This window comes from Lepidothrix coronata, unplaced genomic scaffold (assembly GCF_001604755.1).
Source record: "Lepidothrix coronata isolate B3197 unplaced genomic scaffold, Lepidothrix_coronata-1.0 Scaffold46, whole genome shotgun sequence".
Taxonomy (NCBI): domain Eukaryota; kingdom Metazoa; phylum Chordata; class Aves; order Passeriformes; family Pipridae; genus Lepidothrix; species Lepidothrix coronata.
Window position 1 is genome coordinate 4,816,838 of NW_016690226.1, and position 21,572 is coordinate 4,838,409.

General features: G+C 48.8%; 2 protein-coding genes across 2 annotated transcripts; one reads left to right on the top strand and one right to left on the bottom strand.

Moving 5' to 3' along the window:
* The first annotated feature begins 643 nt into the window (after nt 1–643).
* Nucleotides 644–4,054, top strand: COPS7A (COP9 signalosome subunit 7A). Its single transcript, XM_017814759.1, has 7 exons — nt 644–900; nt 980–1,055; nt 1,601–1,689; nt 1,765–1,967; nt 2,464–2,569; nt 2,931–3,082; nt 3,229–4,054. The coding sequence occupies exons 1-7, from the start codon at nt 739–741 to the stop codon at nt 3,266–3,268; spliced, it is 828 nt and encodes a 275-aa protein (XP_017670248.1). The 5' UTR covers nt 644–738; the 3' UTR covers nt 3,269–4,054.
* A 10,730-nt stretch (nt 4,055–14,784) lies between these two features.
* MLF2 (myeloid leukemia factor 2) lies at nt 14,785–21,572 on the bottom strand. Its single transcript, XM_017814760.1, has 9 exons — nt 21,469–21,572; nt 21,244–21,317; nt 19,211–19,337; nt 18,709–18,744; nt 17,247–17,300; nt 16,745–16,870; nt 16,249–16,408; nt 15,920–16,160; nt 14,785–15,372 (listed from the first exon to the last, which is right to left on the bottom strand). The coding sequence occupies exons 2-8, from the start codon at nt 21,291–21,293 to the stop codon at nt 15,982–15,984; spliced, it is 732 nt and encodes a 243-aa protein (XP_017670249.1). The 5' UTR covers nt 21,294–21,317; nt 21,469–21,572; the 3' UTR covers nt 14,785–15,372; nt 15,920–15,981.

Below are 21,572 nucleotides of genomic sequence, written 5' to 3' on the forward strand. Positions count from 1 at the left end.
GGGTCACCTTCCACTAGACCAGGTTGCTCAGAGCCCAGTCCAACATGGCCTTGAACACTTCCAGGTGTACGGATGAAAAGTAGATATTCACCAGACAGGAAAGACCCATAAATACGTGGATATTCACGAAGCATCCGTGACCAGTTTGATGGGACACATCTCAGTACGGCTGGGCGGACTGGGGGAGTTTTGACAGAGGATGGGTCGTGAAAAAACAGGAAAACATCGGGCAGGCGCTGGCAGCGAGCAGAGTAGGGCATGAGAAAAGTGCTGAATGGCGATTCGGGCTGGCTGGTGCCTGTGACCAGCGCGGCGAGGGCTGGGTGGTCACTGCGATGAGGCTGCGCCGCAGGCAGACCGCAGCCTGGGATGGCCCGGGGATACGATCCCTGACGTGCCAGGGTGTCCGAGGGTGTCCGGGGGTGTCCGGCGGATGCCGGGGATGGCCGGGAAAGGCCGGCACAGGCTCCGAGCCGCCGCCGGCAGTGCGCACCCCGGCCGGCAGGGGGCGCTCTGGCGGCGGGCGCGAGCCGCCGCGCGGCGCCCGGCCCCGCCAATGGGGAAGCTGCGAGGGCGGGACGAGCCGGCGGTTTCGCCAATGGGCGGCGGGTGCGCGTCAGACGCGGAAGCGGCCGTGTTGCGACGGGCGGGGCGCGGGGCCGGCCGGGAGCGCCCGGGCCGCGCCGGGGCCAGGGCTGAGCCTGCGGGGGAGCGAGCGCGGCCGCGCCGGGCCCCGCCATGGCGGCCGAGGGCAAGGTGACGGGGCAGAGCCAGGAGCAGTTCCTCCTGCTGGCCAAGGCGGCCCGCGGCGCCGCGCTCGCCAGCCTGATCCACCAGGTGCTGGAGGCCCCAGGCATCTACGTGTTCGGGGAGCTGCTGGACATGCCCGCCGTCCGCGAGGTGAGACCCGCTCGGCCCCGCGGCCCTGCCGGGCCCGGCCCGCGGCCCGGCGGGACCGCCTGACCCTGTGTCCCCGCAGCTGGCCGACAGCGAGTTCTCCCCCGTGTTCCGCCTGCTCACCATCTTCGCCTACGGCACCTACGCGGACTACCTCGGTGAGGCCGGGCCCGGGGCACAGCGCGGGGCGGGGGCCAGGAACCCCCGGACCAGTGATGGGGATCCCGCAGGGTAGGAAAGGTTGCTCCCCACTACCAGGGCCCTCCCTTACCGAAACAGCTCCCCAGGGCCGTGCCACCGACCCGAGACACGCCTGGTTGTGGTTTGGGCCCCCAGACCCTCCAGGTATCTGACAGTAATTAACGCTGCCATTTGCCATCTGCCGAAGAGCATCTTGACAGTGACGTTTTTGAGGGACGAGGGGAAAGACTTAGGTATCCGTTGGGATGTGTGGACCTCCATAAATAAGGCATGGGACAGCTAGAGAGAATGACTTGAAGGTGATGATGGGGGAAAAGGCTGCTCAGAAAAGGTCTTTTGAGCTGAGGATTGATGGGGATGGCTTGGCAAGACAAAGCATCACTTGGAGGATTGGTGTGCGGGCATTGTAAGAGATGGGTGTGGTGCAGATGCTTCTGTGCGGACCTGGGAAATGGAAAATGAGACATAAATTTTAATACCCTGTTCTTTCCCCTGACAACAGCTGAAGCAGCAAACCTCCCTCCCTTGACAGAAGCTCAGAAGAACAAACTGAGGCACCTGTCAGTTGTCACTCTGGCTGCCAAGATCAAGGTAGTGGCCCTGTTTTTCCCCGAGTTCTCCCCGCACTGGGATTACCTCATGCTAGTTACCATCATGTTTCCACAGTGCATCCCCTACTCAGTGCTGCTGGAGCAATTACAGCTGAAGAACGTCCGGCAGCTGGAGGACCTGGTGATTGAGGCAGTTTATGCAGATGTGCTGCGAGGGAGCTTGGATCAGCGGAACCAGCGCCTGGAGGTGGATTACAGCATTGGGAGGGACATCCGGAGGGAGGAGCTAAGCACCATCACCCGCACATTGCAGGAGTGGTGAGAAGGAAGCCCCCATTGCTAACACCCAAAAAAGGTTGCAGAAGTGGCCAGTGGCTTCCCTGGATCCTGTTGTGTGTCGCTGGGGGTGGGTGGTGTTGGGAGGTGGCCTTTGATCTTGATCTCCTTTCCCATACTCCAGGAGAAAGTAATTTCTGAAAATAATTTTCCAAATTCCCCTGTTTGTGGCTGGCTGGAGGGGTGATGAAGCCACATCAGCCTTTGCACAGTCCTGGCTGCTGGCAGGAGGCTTCCTGAATGTTTATCTGTAGTTTGTTCCTAACCCAGCATGGCTTTGTTATCTGTCCCCACTCCTGGGTAATAACATAATTCCCTGTGTTATTACATCAGGCTTCTGATCCTTTGTCTTCCCTGCCTGGTGTAGCTGCCGCCTTCCAGTGTTTTTGGCCTCTGGAGTTGAAATCTGCTGTCTTTCACATTTCTTTCTACGCTGTGCCAATTCCCTGGCCTGTTCAGTTCTGGGTCTTCTCTCCAGGTGCCAGGGCTGCGAGGTTGTCCTGTCGGGCATCGAAGAACAGGTCAGCCGGGCCAACCAGCACAAAGAGCAGCAGCTGGCCCTGAAGCAGCAGATAGAGAGTGAGGTGAGTGGGGCACAGGAGGGAGCAGTCAGTGCCCCTTGCTTTAAAATGACTAGAACCAGTACCCTGTGGTTGTTACAGTCCTTGATGAAGTGAGGCATTGCCTTTTCCCTAGGCCAGACCTCCCAAGGGCTTGTGCCTGAAGAAGAGCCCTAAATCAGCTTAACATTCCTCTGCAGTGCAGGGGCCTGGACAGCTGTTGGCTCTTTTAGCTGACATGAGCTTGCAGCTCTTAGCTCCAGGGCTTCCTTTGAAAACAAACAAAAAAACCCCAAAGTAAAACTAAAAAAAAATAATAAAAAATAGCCCAAACAAACTAAAAACCTTATGAAATCCCTTGTTTCTTGCTTCGCTGCTATTGCAGGTGGCAAACCTGAAGAAGACTATTAAAGTGACAACAGCAGCTGCTGCAGCAGCCACATCCCAAGACCCGGAACAGCACCTAACGGAGCTCAGGGAGCCAGCCCCTGGCACCAACCAGCGCCAGGCGAGCAAGAAAACTTCCAAAGCCAAAGGGTGAGGAGTGCAGGCAAACAGACAGAGCATGTGTGTGTGTGTGAACATCAGCTGTGCTTCTCTGTGTGCACCTTTGAAAGGAAGTGAGATATGAGGCTGAGTGTTCACTCTGATTTATGTTCTTTTTTTTTCTCCCATCTCCACAGGCTCCGGGGCAGTGCGAAGATTTGGTCTAAATCAAACTAGTTGGATCTCCCTTCACAGCTGGGAGGGTGAGAGGAAGAGATTTGGGGGATGGAGGGGTAGCAAGGGTCCCAAGTGTGATGCTTCTGAGCTCTTCTCTGAGATCCATCTTACGAGCTAACTCTCCTGCATGTTTGTTCTCTTTCCTGTCTTCTTTACCCACTTCCCAGGCAGTATCTCCCTCCTTTTCATCACAGCATTTCACACTCTGAGCTTCCAGTTTATGCGTTGCTGTTTCCCCAACCGCTCAATCCCCCATCGCCAGGGCCATGTGTTTCTCTCTTTCTCTCTCCCTGTCTTTTGACAGGTCAATTTCAAGAGCCATAAGGGTGTGTCAGTCACCTTGGCACCCAGAGGGCATCACAGAAGCTTGGAAAGAGGGTGCTGGTGCTCAGCAACTGTCTTGGCTCTATGAGACCCCTGGGATAATTTGCTCCAGGATGCAGCTGCCATCTTTGATTGTTTAATCTTTGTTTTGCTAGGTGGGAGGGTAGTTTTTGAAGGGATTCTTTTAAAAAAATATAAATATATTATAAATATATATAAAACAATAAAATAATAGTTCTATGGACATATCTATACAAACTCGTGCTCCTGTGGTGGCATCTCTTGGCCTTGTATACTGACTCTGGAGGTTCCAAAATAAGGCATGATATTGAGAGCCTCTGTCCCATTTTGCAGTAGAATATCCTCAAAATACTCACTTCCCTTTCCAAAGCGTAGTGCCATAGTAGCTCTATTGGGATGAGAGTCCATAAAGCAAGAATTAATCATAAATCTTATTTACAGAGTTTCTTGTGTGGTTGATTTGCATCTGTACTGTTCAAAAGAGGTGATTTTCGGGTAGTCTCAGAGGAAGATGCAGAAACTGAGGAAAAGTGAATTCATATTTGTGTCAGTACTGGTCCTGGATGGAACAGAAAGTAATGTGGGGACTTATCTGACAGGTAAAGGTAACGAAGTCAATGCCCATTGTGAGTTCTCATAGTATAGATGCTGCACAAGCCATTCCTGGTTCTTGTTAGAGTCTGGTTGAAAAAAACCCAAATTAGCAAAATTGACTGCTGTGAGATGCCCAGGAAAAAAAAAAAATCAGATTCTCCAAAGGATGCCTCCTCGAGGCTGGCTTGGAGCCGAGTCAGATGGATGTCAGTGTTGCACTGCTGCTTCAGGACTATGGGTAGACTGATGGAAATGTAAATTGACACCATGACTCCCACCCCCGCTTGGTTCTGCATCTTGTGCCAAGGCTAAGATTTGATTCCCTGAACCTGGGTTTCTGTGTGTGAGCAAACCACAGGAAAAAAATAATCCAATGAGGGAAAACTGTGAACTTTGTCTGTATGGGGACTTTTTTGGTTCACTGGCCTGGGGGTGGGTTTTATCCTGGGTCGGCTCCCTGTGCAGATATGTGGGAGTTGGAGCTGAGGCAGTGTGGGTGTGAGCAGGTCATGTTAAGGGGGTGGGAAGGGGAGAGAGACCATGTCTGTTTTGGTGGTAGCAAGGTGCCATCTCAGTCCTCCAACACCACAAAATGCTGGTTTATGCAATATTGCTGCTTTGCTAATTCCAGACTGCTGTAATAGGGCACTGCCTGTCAGTGGGAAAGCCCCGTCACCCGAACCTATGAACTCCTAGAACTTCCAAGCAGGTTTGTCCCTCTGTGCATGATCACAGGGCTGGGCATACCAGCCGGCTGTGCCCGGGACAGGGATATGCCAGGCTGTTCAGGGTGATTGCTGTCACTGGCTGAGGTCTTCCAAGGCCTTGGGCAGCCCCACACCTTTACCCCATTCTGTGGCTCAAGGTGTCGAGCCCTGTTGCTGTAGTCGCCCGGCATAGAAGTGCCATATAGGAGAGGTTTAGTGTGAAGTTGTCCAGATGGAAGACAAATCTGGTTGCAGGAGCATGTGAGGGTATAGCTGGGCCAGGGTTGTCTCAACCCAGCTAGAGAGATCTGACGAATTTGCAGCAATAGGGAATCCACCTGACAAATCCTGTTTTCCATAAGTTGTAGAGAGAGATTGTGACAACGCTTCCAGCTTTTATTTAAATCACCTTGAGCCTTCCTCCCTGTGTGTCACATCACCTTCATCTGTCTCAGTGAGGAAAGGCACTGTGTTTGCAAACGTCTGCAAGAAGCAGTAACAGTCTGTGCATGCTGGATTTTCCTGCCTCCTGGGAAGGGCTAGTCTGGGACCAAGGTGCCAACAGGTGATACCTGTCAAGCACCTGCCAAATGTCTGGCACCTCACGCCCTTTGAAAGATTTGCTGCTTGCAAAGCCGTTGGGGTGTGATGTGAAAGAGTGAGGAGAACTGGCTCAGGAGGGAACTGAGCAGCCAGACAAAGCATGTGTCCTAACAGCCACTGGCTGAGGTCCAACGGGAGCTGGGCTGGAGCAGTGTCACCTCCAGGGAGAGCTGAAGTTACCAATAACGGAGCAGGATATTTGTGTCCCACAAGAATTCCGCTGCTGCTTAGGAAGAGCAGCTGTAACAGCTCTTTGTCCCGAGTGTTTCAGCTCCTCTCTGATCTGTTGGGCTTTGCTCTCTTTAAACACACTGTGGCTATTGGGCACAAAGGGTCTGTTCAAATGCCCTGAATCCACAGTTTAAATCCAGGCCACAGATCCCGGGAGTGGAGTTGGAAGCCAGCACTGAGTTCCACACGGGTTGCGTGTGATAATGCCTGTGTGAGTGGCATGCGCAGCACAAGGCCAGGCAGAGCAGCCCCTGAGCTCTGTACACACATTGGCATCAGGCTGGTGAGCACAAAACCCCCACATACAGGTGACAGCAGCCAGAGCGTGGACCAGCGTGGGGTCCTGAGGGGCTCACCACACCAGCCCCAGGCCGTGCTGAAGCCCCAGACTCAGATCCTCACTGCTCAATCCCTGTCAGCGCGAGTCTGCTTGTGTCCTTCTGCCATAACTTGGCATTTGGTTTGCCCCCATCTCCAAGGGTCAGCTCAACTCTGGTAGAAGCATTTGCCAAGCACAGCCACAGGCCTCGCTCCCCTTCCTATCTGTCCCTCTTGAGACTGGTTGTGTTATGGATTTGAAGAGAGTTTGAGAATAAACGCATCTAATCAAGGAGCATCTGCAGAACTCCCAGAGTCTTCCATTTTGTTTACTTTTCAAAGGCAGCACCTTTTAAGACCTCCATTAAGAAAAGGGAAGCTGAAGGTAGCACATAAAATTACTTCAGACCCTTGGTAGGACTGAAAAATACATGAGAGGGTTGCAGTGCAGAATGAAAGTATTGCTGCAAATTGCCTTGCTGGATGGCAAACAGAGGGCAGGAGCATAGGTTTGCCTTTGCCCTTCCCCTGAAAACCACACTTTTTATTTTCCTACTCACTTCAGTCGTGACTCTAAATTTCAGTCAGAAAAGATGTGAAGATTAATTAATTAGTTAACATTTATAAAAACATTTTGAAGATGGCAAGAGTGAGGTAAGTACTGAGCATTATTGTAAATTTTAATTTTTAAATGCCTTTGGGTTTTAACCCTTTTTTTTTCGCAAAGAAAAGACTGAGAAAACAGACTCTGAGTAGAGTAAACCAGAAATATCTGGATACATGACACCCTAAGCCCTGCAAAGAAATGAGGTTTAGGGGATTGTAGAAGAGAGGGTATGGAGAAATGTCCATCCCAGCATGAGGACAGGACAACTGCCAGCCCTAATGCAGAAGGTGTAACAACTCTTGTGCAGTGGTTCATTGCAACCCCCTTCAGGTATCATACATGGGGCTTGCACATCTGGGTTCAGAAAAGGAAGGAGTTAGGACAGGACCTGAATGGCTCTGTCACTGATGTCTGACTTTTGCCAGCCACCTCCAGCTGCCCTGTGTCAAGAGGTAACCACGTATTCTTACTAAGAATTGAGGCTAGTGATGGTAATTCTTGTTGCATTCCTGGGGCACAATTTCCTCTGGGGAGCTTGAAGGTGATGGAGGTGTCAGGCACTGTGCTGCCGGCAGCTTGGTGTCTGCTGCAGTGCCTGTCTGTACTTGGTGAGAGGGGAGAAGCCCGACAGAAGGGCAAGCGCCCTGTGGGACTTGTTTGAGGTTCTCCCCAACCTCCCCTGCTCTGTGCTGAGGTATGTTCAGAGGTAGAGATGGTCTTTGTGCTTAATGGCCCTCAGCTCAAAGGGGGACAACATTTTGTTTACTGGGGTTGCTGAGGCCACCCTTGTCTCTGTTCTCCAAATGGCATCTGTGGCAGGATGGTTTGGTTTGGGATGAATGGATGGGCTAGTGTGCATTGAAATATCTGTCAAACATTACTAAGTCTCCTTTGTGCCAGGTGACACTGGCTGGGGTGACCAGGGAGGATGGCAGCCCTGCTTCTGCCCAGCAGCAGGGTACGTGCCTGCTGCCTCCATCCTCCTGTGAGCTACCAGTGCCAGCTGGGGCGTGGTGCTGCAGCATCCCATGAGCATGCTGCAGTGGTCATGGTGATGCCAGCCAGCCTGCATTCACCGGTCTGCAGGGTGATCATGCAGCAGCGTGGTCCCCTGGAGCTTCCTGCGGGGATGCCTTGCCTCCGCTCCAACAAGGCTTTGGCTCATTGCTTCTGTGAAGGCTTTTTTGGGTGCCTGGCTGTCTGGTCTCTTGGATGAACTGACGCAGATGGATGAGTGTCCTGGTCTGCTTCCCGCAGGTCTGTACCTTTGCACAAAGGCTCCCTGACAACAGCAGCCACTGAGGGCTGTGCCTGCCGCTTGCCGCGGCTGGACCATCCTTCCTGGGATGAGGCCCTGGCTATGCAGGACTCTGAAAAAGGGCAAGGTAGAGTAGTCAGGAAAATCTCACAGTCCATGTCAGCTGCTGCAAATGCATCTCTCAGATCTCTGACATCCTTCTTATCTCCTTTTTATGCCCTGGAATAGCTACTCGTTTTCCTTCTGTGACCCCTTTCCCTTTTTGCCATCCTCGCCATGGGTGTCTGTCTGTGTTTCCACCAGCATGGCTCTTCTTTCCTCATCCCTTTTCCTATTACTAGTCACTGCTTAGCTGAAATACAAAAACCCACTTGCTTTCTCTACTGGTTCTTCAGGCACCCACCTTTTGGGTGTTTCTCTTTCAGCTGCTGCAGTTTTCCAGGAGCATCCCTGCTGGTGCAGTGTGAAACGAGGCTGGACTTTTGTCTGCCTTCTCTGCTGGTGGCAGGCTTTGCCACTGCCAAGGAAAGGAGCTCATTTGCAAAAATTCTTTGTGCAATTATATTCATGTTGCGATGGATTCAGTAGATGACAGCAAAATGTCAGTTGGATTAGAGAGCCATGACCTTTATACAGTAACAAGAGTGTTCAGAATTCCTGTGGCAACTTGTGTGTGTGTTAAAAGCAACTCTGCACCCTCCTGCTCTGAGGCACAAGTGAAGCCCTGGCCCCTTCGGATCAGGAGAAAATGTTTCTGGGAAGGCTTTGCCTCGTCTCCTGCAGGTTTCCCTGCATCTGCCTCTGAAGTATTTAGCACTGTTTTTGGGATGCTGGAAGATGATCTGTTTGGTGGGAGCAAAAGCAAGAAGGATGCCCCTGGTGACCAAGTGTGATGCCTTACCAGTACGGTCTCATGATCCCTAGCAAAAGCTTCTCAAGTGCCAACCCCAAACTGGCTAATTTTATTGTCCCCACTTTCCAGCTTAAATGAATTCACAGCTAGTTTATATTCTCTTGTGCCTGTGCCAGCACAGCTCTAGCTGAAGCTGTACTTCCTCCCTGGTGTTTATTTCCCTTGAGGACAGACTTCACTTTGCTTAACTAACCAATTCAGCCCCCTCATATATACTGTGAGCTCTCCATACTCTCTTACTTACTCTTCAAATAGAGTGCAAAAGTGCTCTCACTTGCACTTCAAATTAAGCTTTCTTGGCTAGAAATGAGCACAGTTCTCTTCCACAGGTAAAGTCTGATCAGCATCTTGCACAGGAGCAGTAACACATACCTATAGCTACTAGAAATGCCTCCCAGATTGCCTGTCTTCTCCTCAATGCCTCAGCAGGTGATTACAGTTATTAAATGATTCACTGCTGATCCAGAGTGGTTCTTATTTTCTGCTGGTTATAATTGAAGAAGTTCCAGTTTACAGCTAAGAAAATCTTGATTTTAGGTCCTATGTTCCTTTTCCCTTTCACTTTGTGCTATGAACTTCAGTCTTTTTGCTGTTACTGGCACCTTCAAGGCCACCTACATCCTCCTGTGTGATACCCACATCCAATCTGGCAATGTACCTGCATTTTATTTATTTACTCACCTATTTATATTTTGCAATCTTTGTTCTCTTTTTCTCTTATTAGTAAGGGATGGATATTGTGAGGCTTCCAGCCTACCTCTGAACATTACTGCACCAGCAGTTGGAGATAGGTATTCTATTTATTCCTCTTCCTTTTATTGCCTTTTTCCCCACCCTAAGTTTGTATTAAGTACCCTCAGGATTTAAAAACCCAGCCAGATGTGAGGAGATAGTGGAAGTAATAACAACCCAAGTGGAGTTTCCCCATGGGAACATTTTTTGAAGTGTTGTCTTTAAAAAAGAAGATTCCCAGGAGGAAAAAAGAAAAAGTTACATTTAAGATAGGACTAAAAAATAAAATCAAGTCTTTTTTTAGAGTGCTTTGAAAAGTAGAAAAATGTTGCAAGTCAAACAAGTCAATTTTAACTTAGACCCTGTAGGGAGGTCTATCTTAAATTCTTTTGTTCTCCTGCACTGAAGCCAGTGCCTGTGGGATTTTACACTTTGGCCCCATGGAAGTGCGTATTTGTTTCCCAAACAAACCATTGTGCCCACAGAGAGTTCTGTTTCCCACGGCTCGCTCTGTGGTCCCACCTGCTTTGAAGTCTCTTTCAAGTCACAGGGTCTCTTCTTTCCCTTCCCACCTTTCACTGCAGTCTAGCCCTGTGCCAGCCTACTCTCCTCTCTTATTCATAGATTTTTGAAGCCCAAAGGGACAGGTGTAGTCACATCGTTTGGTTTCTTGACTGGCCAAAAGCTACCTCACCCTCTTCCTGTGCCCACTCTCCAGCTTCTCTTCAAGATGCCCTATCAGGGTTTGGAGTGGCCAGAGCTGGAAAACCGAGGTGTGCTCTAATGCTCCCAAGTGAAGGTCTGCTTCTCAATCCCAGTTCCACCGTGAGCTGGCTGCAGGTTTTCTGCTAGGTTGAAGAGCCCTCTACTGTCAGAAGCCTCGTTCCCATATAGGAGATGCCAGTGCATGCTCCAGTGGAATGAACTCAAACACAGGAGTCTTGAGTTCATATTATCCCGTAGTGCTAGTGTTTCCAGGCCTTGAGTCATCCTTGTTTCTTGAGTCTTCTTTGGTGTCCTTTTTGGAGTCCAACACCCAGATTTCACACAATGGGTTCACTACTGTGACATCGGAGAGAAATGTTACCTCCCTTCTTGGTGAACATGAGCTAATGCATCTAAGTGTAACCCAACCCCACAGATGAAGAATTATGCAAGAACCATCCATTTCCTCAGTTATCTCTGAATCCCCTAACTCCTTTTGGAGTCCCTCCAGAGTTTCCAGAACACAGTATTCCATCTTGAAAGAGCACAGACTACATTTATGTCCCTGGGTGAATGGCTTTTCTGCATTCAGTGCAGCCAAAAATACTTACTGTTTATAAATAAACACCACACCAATAGTTACCGACTGTTCTGCACATCGCATCCTTTTCCATCATTTATCACTTTCATTGTTCTTTGGGTCCTCTGAAAGCTTCAGCAGCACTGGTTTAATATCTTCTTTCAGATCATTAATCAAGTTACTAATGAGCATTAGTTTCAGAAAAACATCCTACTGGAAATAATTTCATATTCTACAGTCTCTTTTCCCCCTCATTACTTGAAATCTGTCAGTGAACTAAAATTTATAATATTGGCCCTTTCGTTGTTTCAATAACTGCTAATTTATTTTACATCAGAGCATAGTCTTAAGTGGCCAGATAAGATGCCTCGTGCTGGTGTGACCTTTAACTTCCGGTTGCTGTAGCGCCTTTGTTAACCCAACCCATGATTTAATCAGAAATTATCACAGTTGTTACACAGGAACAATTTTGAGAAAGTGAGATCATAAATATTATAAGCACTGAGGCACATATTTTTGTTTTTAAATTTAATGCATTTTCCATCTCTTATCTTGACTTAATGCCAGTTTACCTGGTTTACAGCTGTGGATATAATTTAATTTTTTGTTTACAAATACTGGCACCAGGTTAACTTTCCCAGACTTCTTTTTCCCCAGTGTTCTACAATTCTCCCAGTACTTCTCAATGCTATAAAAAGTACAGGGAAAGATGCACAGACCTTCAGGGCTACCAACAAAAACCTTTAAGGACGAAGATCCCACTAGCTCTAATGGTTTTTATTTTCATAATAAATTTTCAATTATGGAAAATTAAGTATACAACAAATAAAACCTCCTAAGTTTCTGTTTTATTTGCGTGTAGCTAATGCATTCTTATCCAAGGTTATGCTATCCACCTTTCTACCAGTGTTTTCAGCCTCTCTCCACCTCATTCTACCCACCTCCCCCTCCCTCTGTCTCTTTAAAGCATGGCAGGCCCCTGTGTCTCACTTCAGGTGCCCTACTTGCTCCTTAGGAAGATCCAAGAAGTACCACTGAAATGCATTGATTTGGTGCTTCAACTAGTTCAATTTGAAAGTGACAGCTGTGGGAGAAGGAGCTAGAAGGGATTTTGTCTCCATCGGATAGATAAGGATGACTTGGAACCACAGCCTGTGCATCTGAAATAAACAGATTTGATTTTCATATTGGGAACATCTAACCTCTATTTCCATCCTGCTGGAACAGCTGTCAGACATTTCAGAAGTGTAACAGAATCATCCCAGCCTTCCCTTCGCCCCAATACCATAAATGGACTACTTTTTATGGGAAACCATTTCACTTGAAAATGTAACTAATAGAAAAAAATTAACCTGATGCAGGTCTGGCCTAAACAGTGATGTTAGGGTGGTGTAATAGGTGGGCGTGCTGATTGCACAGGTGTTCTTGTTTTCAGGCAGCTCAGTTAGAGCACTGCTGCACACACAGAACTCTGGCACCTGCTTACAACAACATGGAGCTCCTCACAGCTTGTCTAAAGACAGAGGAAGAGGAGCAGATCATTGGTTGTGCAATTCTCTGCGTGCTTCCATTGGATTAATACCCCACATCAGTGATTAGCAAGGGAATTTTCATCAAACCAGAGTACCGGCGAAAGGGAGAGCCCTGAGCACAACTTGTAGTCACTCAGCAAAAGGCATCAGTGCCAGTACATATTACTCCTACTGGAGTCCAGATCTGCCCCCTTTCTCCTTCCTTTCACATTCTCTTCTCCTCTCAAAAGTCTCTAAACGGCTGATCCGAAAACATCACCATGACCAGATCAATGGCAGCCTGGGGCAGCTGAGGCCATTTCCTCAGCAGAAGCCAGATCAGCAGGTGAAGAAGGGCCTCCCGGGACTTGAAGAATTAAGGGAGGTTCCTGTCTTTGGGAAAAAAAGCTCCTGCTCTCCAAAGTCCGAAGTTAATGTACTGTGTCAGCCGCAGGACAAGCAAAGGGGTCACCCGACCAATATACTTCCCGTACTTTTGTGTTTGGCATCTCTAAAACTCTCTCCTGGTCTTCTGTCTTAACACAAGGTCCTCCTCTCCCTGAACTTTTCCTTAGACCACCAGAGCCTTGTCACATCTGGAGAAGGCCAGGATCTTGTAAATGACTGTACAGCAGTTAGCAAGGTTCAGGCAGCCAGGCAAAACACCCTCCCACTGCAGAATGGAAGAGCACACAAGGGTACTAAATCCATGAGCAGGACAGCACCCTATAGGGTGCAGAGGCTGAATCCAGATAAAAGGATTTGGGATTAGGTCAAGATTAGGAAATCCATGCCCAAAGAGGAATGGATCCTCGCAGTTAAAGGTCAACATTAAACCCCATCACCACCATGCCCACCTCTCTATTCTCTCAGACTTTACCTCAAAGACTGGCCCGGCCCTCACAGCTGGTTACCACCACCCGTAAGCACCTTCGTGAGCTCAGCTGGTTCTTTGCTGGATCAAAACATCATGTGCCGCTTCTTGCACTGGCTCAAGACTACCAGAGATGAGGGCTGCTGTTGTTCCAGTTCCTTCTTTCACAGTCTGGCAACCCCAAGATCACTTGTCTCCCACAAAACCTCTCCCAAACCCTGATTTTTTCTGTGTAGCTCCTCCTTTGGCCTTGCTCTCTTCAGGGCCTGCCTTGACTACACTACCTCCAGAAAGTCAGTCCACTTTCAGAGGCAGCAGCCTTACTCCCCCCCAACACTTACTTCCTTTCACTCTCCCAGATGGTGGAGACCTCTCCAACTGCACTTGGATGTGGAGTCATCACCTTCAGACCAGGACTGAAAGGAGACTTTTTACATGGGCATGTAGTGACAGGACAAGGGGGAATGGCCTTAACCCGAAGGAGGGCAAGCTTAGATTAGATATTAGGAAGAAATTCTTTACTATGAGGGTGGTGAGGCACTGGAATAGGTTGCCCAGAGAAGCTGTGGATGTCCCATCTTGGAAAGTGTTCAAGGCCAGGCTGGATAGAGCTCTGAGAAACCTGGCCTAGTGGAAGGTGTCCCTGCCCATGCCAGGGGGGTTGGAATGAGATGATCTTTAAGATTCCTCCCAGCCAAAACCATTCTATGATTCTATGACTCCTACTGTGGTTTTCATGGGACAAAACAGCACAGCAAAGTGGGGACAGAATCTGCCACCAGCAAAGGTTCTGCCCTGCGCTTCCTTGAAGGGTGGAACATGTTCAAACTCTACCCTAAGCTTTCAGAGGGTAGATTCTGCATTCTTTTTTCTGAGCAAGACAGTCAGTCCCCAGCGAGATGCCTGCCTCTGTATTAGTGCCCACACATAAAACATGGGGATACACGGCAAGATTCTGGCACACCACTTCCAAGTGTAAGCCATGCATAATTTCCTGCCCTCTGTTCCAAATAAGATGACGAAAAGGTTTGTGTAAGGGCACGTGCCAGAAGAGGAAACTGGCCAAGAACCCAGGAGATCTTCCCTAGTCCTGTATTCCTAATGCCTCTCAAGTTTCACCTAATACTGAAGAAGTTGAGAAAAGGTCATTCGTAACATCAGCCTCGGTTGCAGTGAAATAATAAGAAAATAATGGAAATATTCCCTGGTGGTGCAGGAACCCCAGAGGCCCAATTCAGGGCTGCACAGATGACCAGGCAGCAAGAAAGACCAGCCAATTTCCCTTGAGTGCTCAGCAAAACTACAGCAATTAAAGGGTATTTTTTGCAAACTGTGATGTCTTGGGTCTTCTTTCCATGTTGAGCATCATCTCACTGTGTGACTATATGGGAAGGATATAAGGCTATTTTCTGTAAGAAAACAAAACCTTAGAATTAAACACCAAGTCTCTCCTCAGCTATTTCCCAAGGATGTGGAAATATACTTAATTCCACAGCAGGCACAATTAGGTCAGCTGAAAGTAAAGACTGCTCCAACAATTCTTTACAGTTTGTTTCTTTATTCAGTAAACATCTAGTTACAAGTTTCACAAATTAAAAAAGTGGGGGAGCTGATTGAAGAGGGGTCGGGGGGCCCACAGGCTGATCCAGCTTCTGTTCTGCTCCTCCCTTCTCTAACACACACAACCTTCTCTGCTTCTCCATAGATGCACCAAGGAGCAGGAGAGGAATTGAAGCCTCTGTCCCAGTAAGGGGACTGACAGGGGGTTCTAGCAGAATTCCCTCATATTCCTTTCACAGGGGACTAAACACAAACTTCAGAGCCAGCCCAACCCAGCACAGAAAGAGTGGAAAGGATGGAAGAGGCAAGGTGGCAGCTCCTCATGCCCATCACTACTGGCAGAAAGAACAGAGCCAAGGGACAGCAGAAAGGGAATGGGCAATTAATGTGTTCCTTGCACATCAGTGAGATTCCCCATGCCCCACTGCAGCACCCAAATGGGGCGAAAAAGAGCAATGCAGATTAGTTGCTTTGTTTCAATTCTGAAGTGAGAGGGAGGTTAATACTAAATTTGAGGAGGGTCCAAGTGGTGCTTTGAAGGGGCTTCAGAGTTTCACTGTCTGTACCTGGGAGGAAGGGAAACAGAAAACATAAAAAGAGTAAGTGGTGCTTAGAAAGCAGCACAGAAGACAGAAAAAGACATGTTTAAACCTGATATCTAGACATCAAAAAAAGGGAAAAATGTCCCTTTTCAAGGAGTAGATCACATCCTAGTGAGCCCTATACAAAACACGGGAGAGCAGACACCAGCAGTTACTTGTATTTCAAACTGGATGGACAGCAAATGGTTTCTATGTTCTGTAAGTTCTATACAATGACAGTATAAACACTCCACAGATTGCAATCCTACATCATGTCGTACAATAACATCAGTTAAGGCTGATGCCACACATCTTTTGTTTATGACAAAGCTAACTTGAACGGCTTCCATCTTCCCGTTCAGCACAGTAGTTTCTCAATATTCACATCTTCCCCTGCTCTCTCAAAGTGGGAAAACCCATTTCCAATTGAAACCTCAAAATAATGTAAGACTGGGGCAAACAAAAGGAAATCCTGTGGCTAAGAGGCAACCGTGCAGTGGGAGATGAGGAAAAAAAACTTGCTAAGACTTACAAGAGCGCATAGGTAGATCTGGGGGTGGCCACGCTGCACCCCCCACAAGGTCTGCTCTGAGTTCACCAGTCATACCGACGGGACTGTCTGGAGGGAGAATCCTCAGGGCCCTGGATCGCGAGACGAGTCCCTTCAGCCCGACGGCCACCGCCGCCTTCATGACGCCGGTAATCCAGCCCCCGCTGCGGCCGGAAGCGGGATGTCTCTCGCCTCCACTCATCGTCAAATGCGGCTGCATCACCTGTGCAGGGAAAGAACAAGTGCAGATGGGGAGGAGCTGGGGAAGCAGCACCTGGCTTTGCTGGGAGGAGGACATGGGCACTACTCACTTTCATCCATGTTGATGTAGTCCTGCCTCTCCTCCTGGTCACCCGTGCGATGGTTCCGGGACCGCTGCATGATGTGGGCCCTCTCCCTGATGTGGTGTCCAATCGACATTTGTTCCAGGCCACTGTCCGAGTCCCTTACAGTTCGTCTAGTCTCACGGATCTGGGGGCAGATTCCCATGTAGAATCAACACTTCCCTTCATTCTCCCAGCCCCACACAGCACCCTGATTCTCGCCTGCAGTATTTCAGCCACCTTGCACTGCCACCACTCCCAGCACATCAAACACAATGCAGTGAAGACTGAAAAATGGATTCCCCCCCCAGTGCTTCCCATCTCCTCCCAGCAGCCTTCGGCATGGTTCAGTGAGTCACAAGAACCACAATGTGCTCCTTGAGCTGCAACTGCTTGTGAAGCCAAAGTGCTGTGGGTGGCCACCCACAGAAGACACCAAACAAAGCCCACCCACCCACAGCAAAGTGAGCAGCCTCCTCCTTACCCCGCCGGGTGCTGAACGCATCTCTGAGGTCTCCTGATAGACTTTGGGCCCATCACCCAGGTTGGAATAGGAGATGACAGTTGAGGAGGTAAATGTCTGGCAGTTAGCACCACTTGTCATATGCTCCTGCAAGAAGGAATGGAAGGCAAAAAGAGATGGCAGTTAATTCTCTCTGTAGGAAGTAGGAAGAAATTACTACAGGAAGAATATAATCGCCATCGGTCCATTCTTCTGGAGAATACATCTTCCTGTTAAATTAATACTTGTTTCTTTCTAAACAAGTCTACTCCTACACTTCCTTCCTCATCCCTCTCTTCTTCCTGCAGTCAGGAACAAGCTCTCTGTCACAGTCCCCAGCGATGAAGCAAAGCTTACAGCCCCACCTTGACAGCTGGGGCACAGCCCATACCAAGCAGCACAGTAAGATGGGAGACATTAGAGGGGGTGGTAGGAGCACCCTCAGTACTCCCTTCAATTCAGAGGGTTTATGGAGGGTTCTTACCATGTTTCCAATCATGTCATTCATCATCCCAAACATATCTATAAAGCCACCTGCCTGATAAAAAGCAAAAGAGAAGACAAGACTAGTTAGTTTGGAAAGAGACATGAGGAAAGAACAACAAAACTACCTTCAAGGGACAAAAACCTAAGAACAGAAACCTTGTTCTTTTCCCCTTCTTTCAGTAGTGCAGAAAAAAGTCCCCAGAATCTGAGATTGTTGTTCTCTCCATTCTCCCAGGTTGCATTGCCCAAGTGTTCTGGCAAAGGCTGTTTTTTTAGTTTGGATCCAACTACCAATGCACTGGGGTTTGTGAGTCCAGGTACTCAGCAAAGTTAAGAGAAGAAATCTCAGCATGTGCACTAACAGCAATCTTAAGGAAGTTTCCACTGATTGTATTCTTTCTAGCATAACAACAATTTGCTTATTTTCCCTACAAACACCTGCCTTTTCCATCCTATAAACCTGAGGGCTGCAGTAACACACTGGGCCAGCAGGTCTCACGGGTTAATTGCACAATATGTAAACAAAATTAGATGTCACTTCGAACTTGCTGATTTCTTTTTTTTTTCATTTCCTCGAGTAGCCTCTTGTTCTCGTTTCCAGCAGAGCAGTACTCACATGCAATATTATTATGCTTTGATTTGTTTGCAGTCTTATTAATCCTTCTCTGAGCTGCAAAAATTCCAGGACATGGAAGTCTCTTTCATTAAGGCAATTCTGCAGTGTAAGACAGCTAAAGTTGCTGGAGCTGGAATAAGCTATTTCCACTGTATTGTTTTAGTAGACGATGGAGATCAGCAGGCTCCAAGCACGGTGTTCTCACGTACTCACAGCCATTCTCATTTCAGTCCTGTTGAACTGAAGTATTCCGTTGGCTTCTCCGTCCGCTACCACTGGCAAAAGAGATGCAATAACCACCTCTGCCTACTGATGGCCAAGTCCTTTACTCGCATTCTCACAGTTCCTCCATTACCTCCAAACAGATCCACAGCTTCTTTTCAGACATATGAGGTTATTAAGGGACTACCTGCTCTTCTCGGATATTAACTGTCCCAATTCCCGTGAAATATTGTGCTATAACAGCTTTATGGGTTTTCTCTGGTCAAGGTGCAAATACAACTTCCCCATATAAACAGAGTTAGAATCTCTCCTCTAAACCAGCTTGTGGACAAGATTAAAACATTAGAGGGAAACAAAGTAAAGGTCTGAAGTTATAAAGCAACTCAATGACAGATCCAAGAGAAACCAGATGCTTCCAGTTTCAGTTCAATACCCTCTTCTGTATTCCATTTACTATAAATCTAGAGCTCATCCTGGTCTCCTCAGACATTCCCCCTCTCACTACGTGGCTGTGCTCAGATTGCTACATTTTAGTACTGGTTGCACACTGTACTGATGAATCTCAGTACAGAGCCACTACTTGGAAAACCTCCAGTTTGACCCAGAAAAACAGAAAACTTACCATGCCGAGCATCCCAAAGGGTGAAATAGCTCCTGCCTGCCAGGACAACAGAAAAGCAGAACAGAGAATGACTTTGCAACAGCCAAACACTAGATCCTCATCAGAACACACTAATCCTTCTCAGAAACAGAACTGGGAACACTCAGGCTCTACAAACAGATCAAGGAAGTGCCCCATGGAGTCATGGTGGTCCAAAACGTATCACCCCTAACAAACCAGTCATGAGGTAATGTTCCTAAATTTCTCCCAATTATATTAATTCATGTCCTCTAGAAATAACATATTTATTCCCTTCCTCCCATCCAACCTAGAATGCAGTTGCATTCAACGTATTAACGGATGTGGAGTAAAGAGAAGGACCAGAATACCACTGCTTTAGAGATCAGTGCTGCACCCACCATCCATGTGAAGGTGAGGAGGGTGCCCAACCCAGGAACAGTGGGAAATACAAGCCAACAAGGTAGTTCCAGAAGTTCTACCCTGTACTCAGCCTCCCTTTTACCTGCATCCTGCGGCCAGCCTGGCGAGCCCCTGGTGTGGTCCCATCAGTGATGCCAAGGAGTGGGCCGAACCCGAAACTTCCAGAGAGCATGCGGTTCATGTGCTGTCGATGGATGGCAAAAGGATCCCTTTTGGAAGGGTTGAGAGAAAAATGGTGAGGGCAAAGACCCATACAATCCACCCCTTGTGACTCCAAGTTTTTCTAACGTAACTATACATTCCTTTCCGGGCCGAAAATTGAGAATCCCGAGAATTCGTTGTTGTGCGTGGTGATCCTTGGGGCTGGAAGGGACCTCTGAATCCCATCTCATTTCTTGTAATAGAGGGTATTATACCACAGAAGCCTTCTCAGGTACTAATTGCTGTCTGCTCAGAAGCAGGTTGGTGTTCTGCTCCCTGTACTGCTTTGGAGCCAAGCATGACCAAGGCCATTCCAGAACCTCACTGCTCTAACAAACGAAGGTCACTTCTCAGACCTGCCACCATTTCACAGTCCTTTCCTCTTCTGCTAAAAAAACCCTCTATGTTAAGAGCTCTGCAAAACAATCAAGCCCTTCTAAAAGGACAGTTCTTCATTTTGCAGGGAGCTGCACTAAGACCGTCCTGGCTGCAAAGAGAGGACTACACTTGATAGGACCAGAGAGTATGAGATCCTGCATATTGTCTTCTCACCCCTCCCACGTACATGCATACAAACACTCCAATGCGAGACTGAAACCTCCAGAATGGACTGTGTGGCCTGACACCCCTCTGCCACCACAAATCATCTCAACATCTGGTCGAGGGGTTGAGATCACATACAGCTTTTGCAGATTTGAGAAGGAAAGGGAACAATAACTGGGGTCCCTAACTAGTTTTCCCTTCTTTTGCAGCCTCCGCTTTGAGGGCTGCACACATTCACACATGCCAGAGAAGCAAGAGGAAGAAAAGGATAGTAAGGAAAAAGAGTCACAGTGGCCACAGTAAAAAACTTCTGTGAAATACCATAGCTGTTTTCCTGCACATCTTATAGTCTGCAATTATCCCTCTTGAGCGTTAATAACCCCAACAGCAGACTGTTCCTGAGATCACAAAAGCACCTACTACAAACCAGTACTTTTCTGTCTCTCCTGGAAGTGCTTCCCATAATAAAAGCTAGACTCATACCTCCCACATCAATGAGAGGAACACACAGTCATTCTGTGACTAACTGGGACAAAGTTTCCTCTCCTGCTAATTTGCTTGCAGCTGATAAAATTCTTGCTTATTACCAATTTTATCAGCAAAAAAATTACTACTCTTCTAAATACGTTAATTTCACAAAATTTCTAGTAGTTCAGTGCTTAACATAATCAAATTCTTCCTGTGTTAACAGTCTATTCCTTATCCGCTTTGGCAAGGACTGCCAACTTAGTGTCACTGCCAAAATTTATCAATAGCATCCAATTTCTGGACTGTGGACAGAAACAAAAACATTCAGTAAAAGGAATCCCAGGAAGAGTTGTCGGGACCTTTGTTAGATTTCAATACTCGTGTTTCAAAACTACCCGTTGGCTTCTCTTTACTTTGTTCGTCAGAACTTGACAACTGCTTCAGCAGTCTCCAACAGCTCCATTAATGAGTTCCTGTGCACAGCAGCAACAAACACTGGATGGAACAGCAGATTTTATCTATCCGAACTGCAACCCTACTTTGCATAAGAAAAAGGAATCCTTGCGCAAAGAAACAGATTAGCTATTCCAGCCCTCTCCTCCTCTCAGGCAGCTGCGATGCCTTTTGGCCTACTTTATTATGCTTTCCTTCAAGACCACGCTCCAATATCACGGAAACGGGACCAGCGCGAACCAGGTTATTCCCCGCGCTGCCCCCTGGGAGGATGTTTGTGTTTGTCCCCAGACAGCTCCTCCGCAGCCCGGCAAAGGCCTCTGCCCGCCTGTCCGGACGCGAGGGGGAGCGCGGGGATCTGCCCCCGCGCCGATCCCCAGGACGATCTCGCATCCCTCCCTCCCGCCGCTTCCCCTCCCCCCTATCCTGAGGATGCCCTGCCCGACTCACATGGCAAACATGGGGTCCTCCGGCTCGCCATCCCTCATCAGCCGGAACATGCTTCCCTCGCTCGGGGGCGGCCTCTGCGGAGGGGAGAGGGCGGTGAGCACAGCCGGGGCCGAGGGCGGGGAGGGGCGGAGCGGCGGAACCGCCCCCCCCGCCCCGCCGCCATCCCGGGCAGGTGACGGCGGCGCTCCCCCCGCCCCCGCCTAGCCCTGCCCAGCCCTGCCGTGCCTGGCGGTGGTGGCGGGCGCGGTGCTCCCGTTCGGCGCTCCCGGAGCCGCTGGGGCCGCTCACGCCTCCGCGCCCATCGCGGACCGGACCGCGCTGCCCCCGCC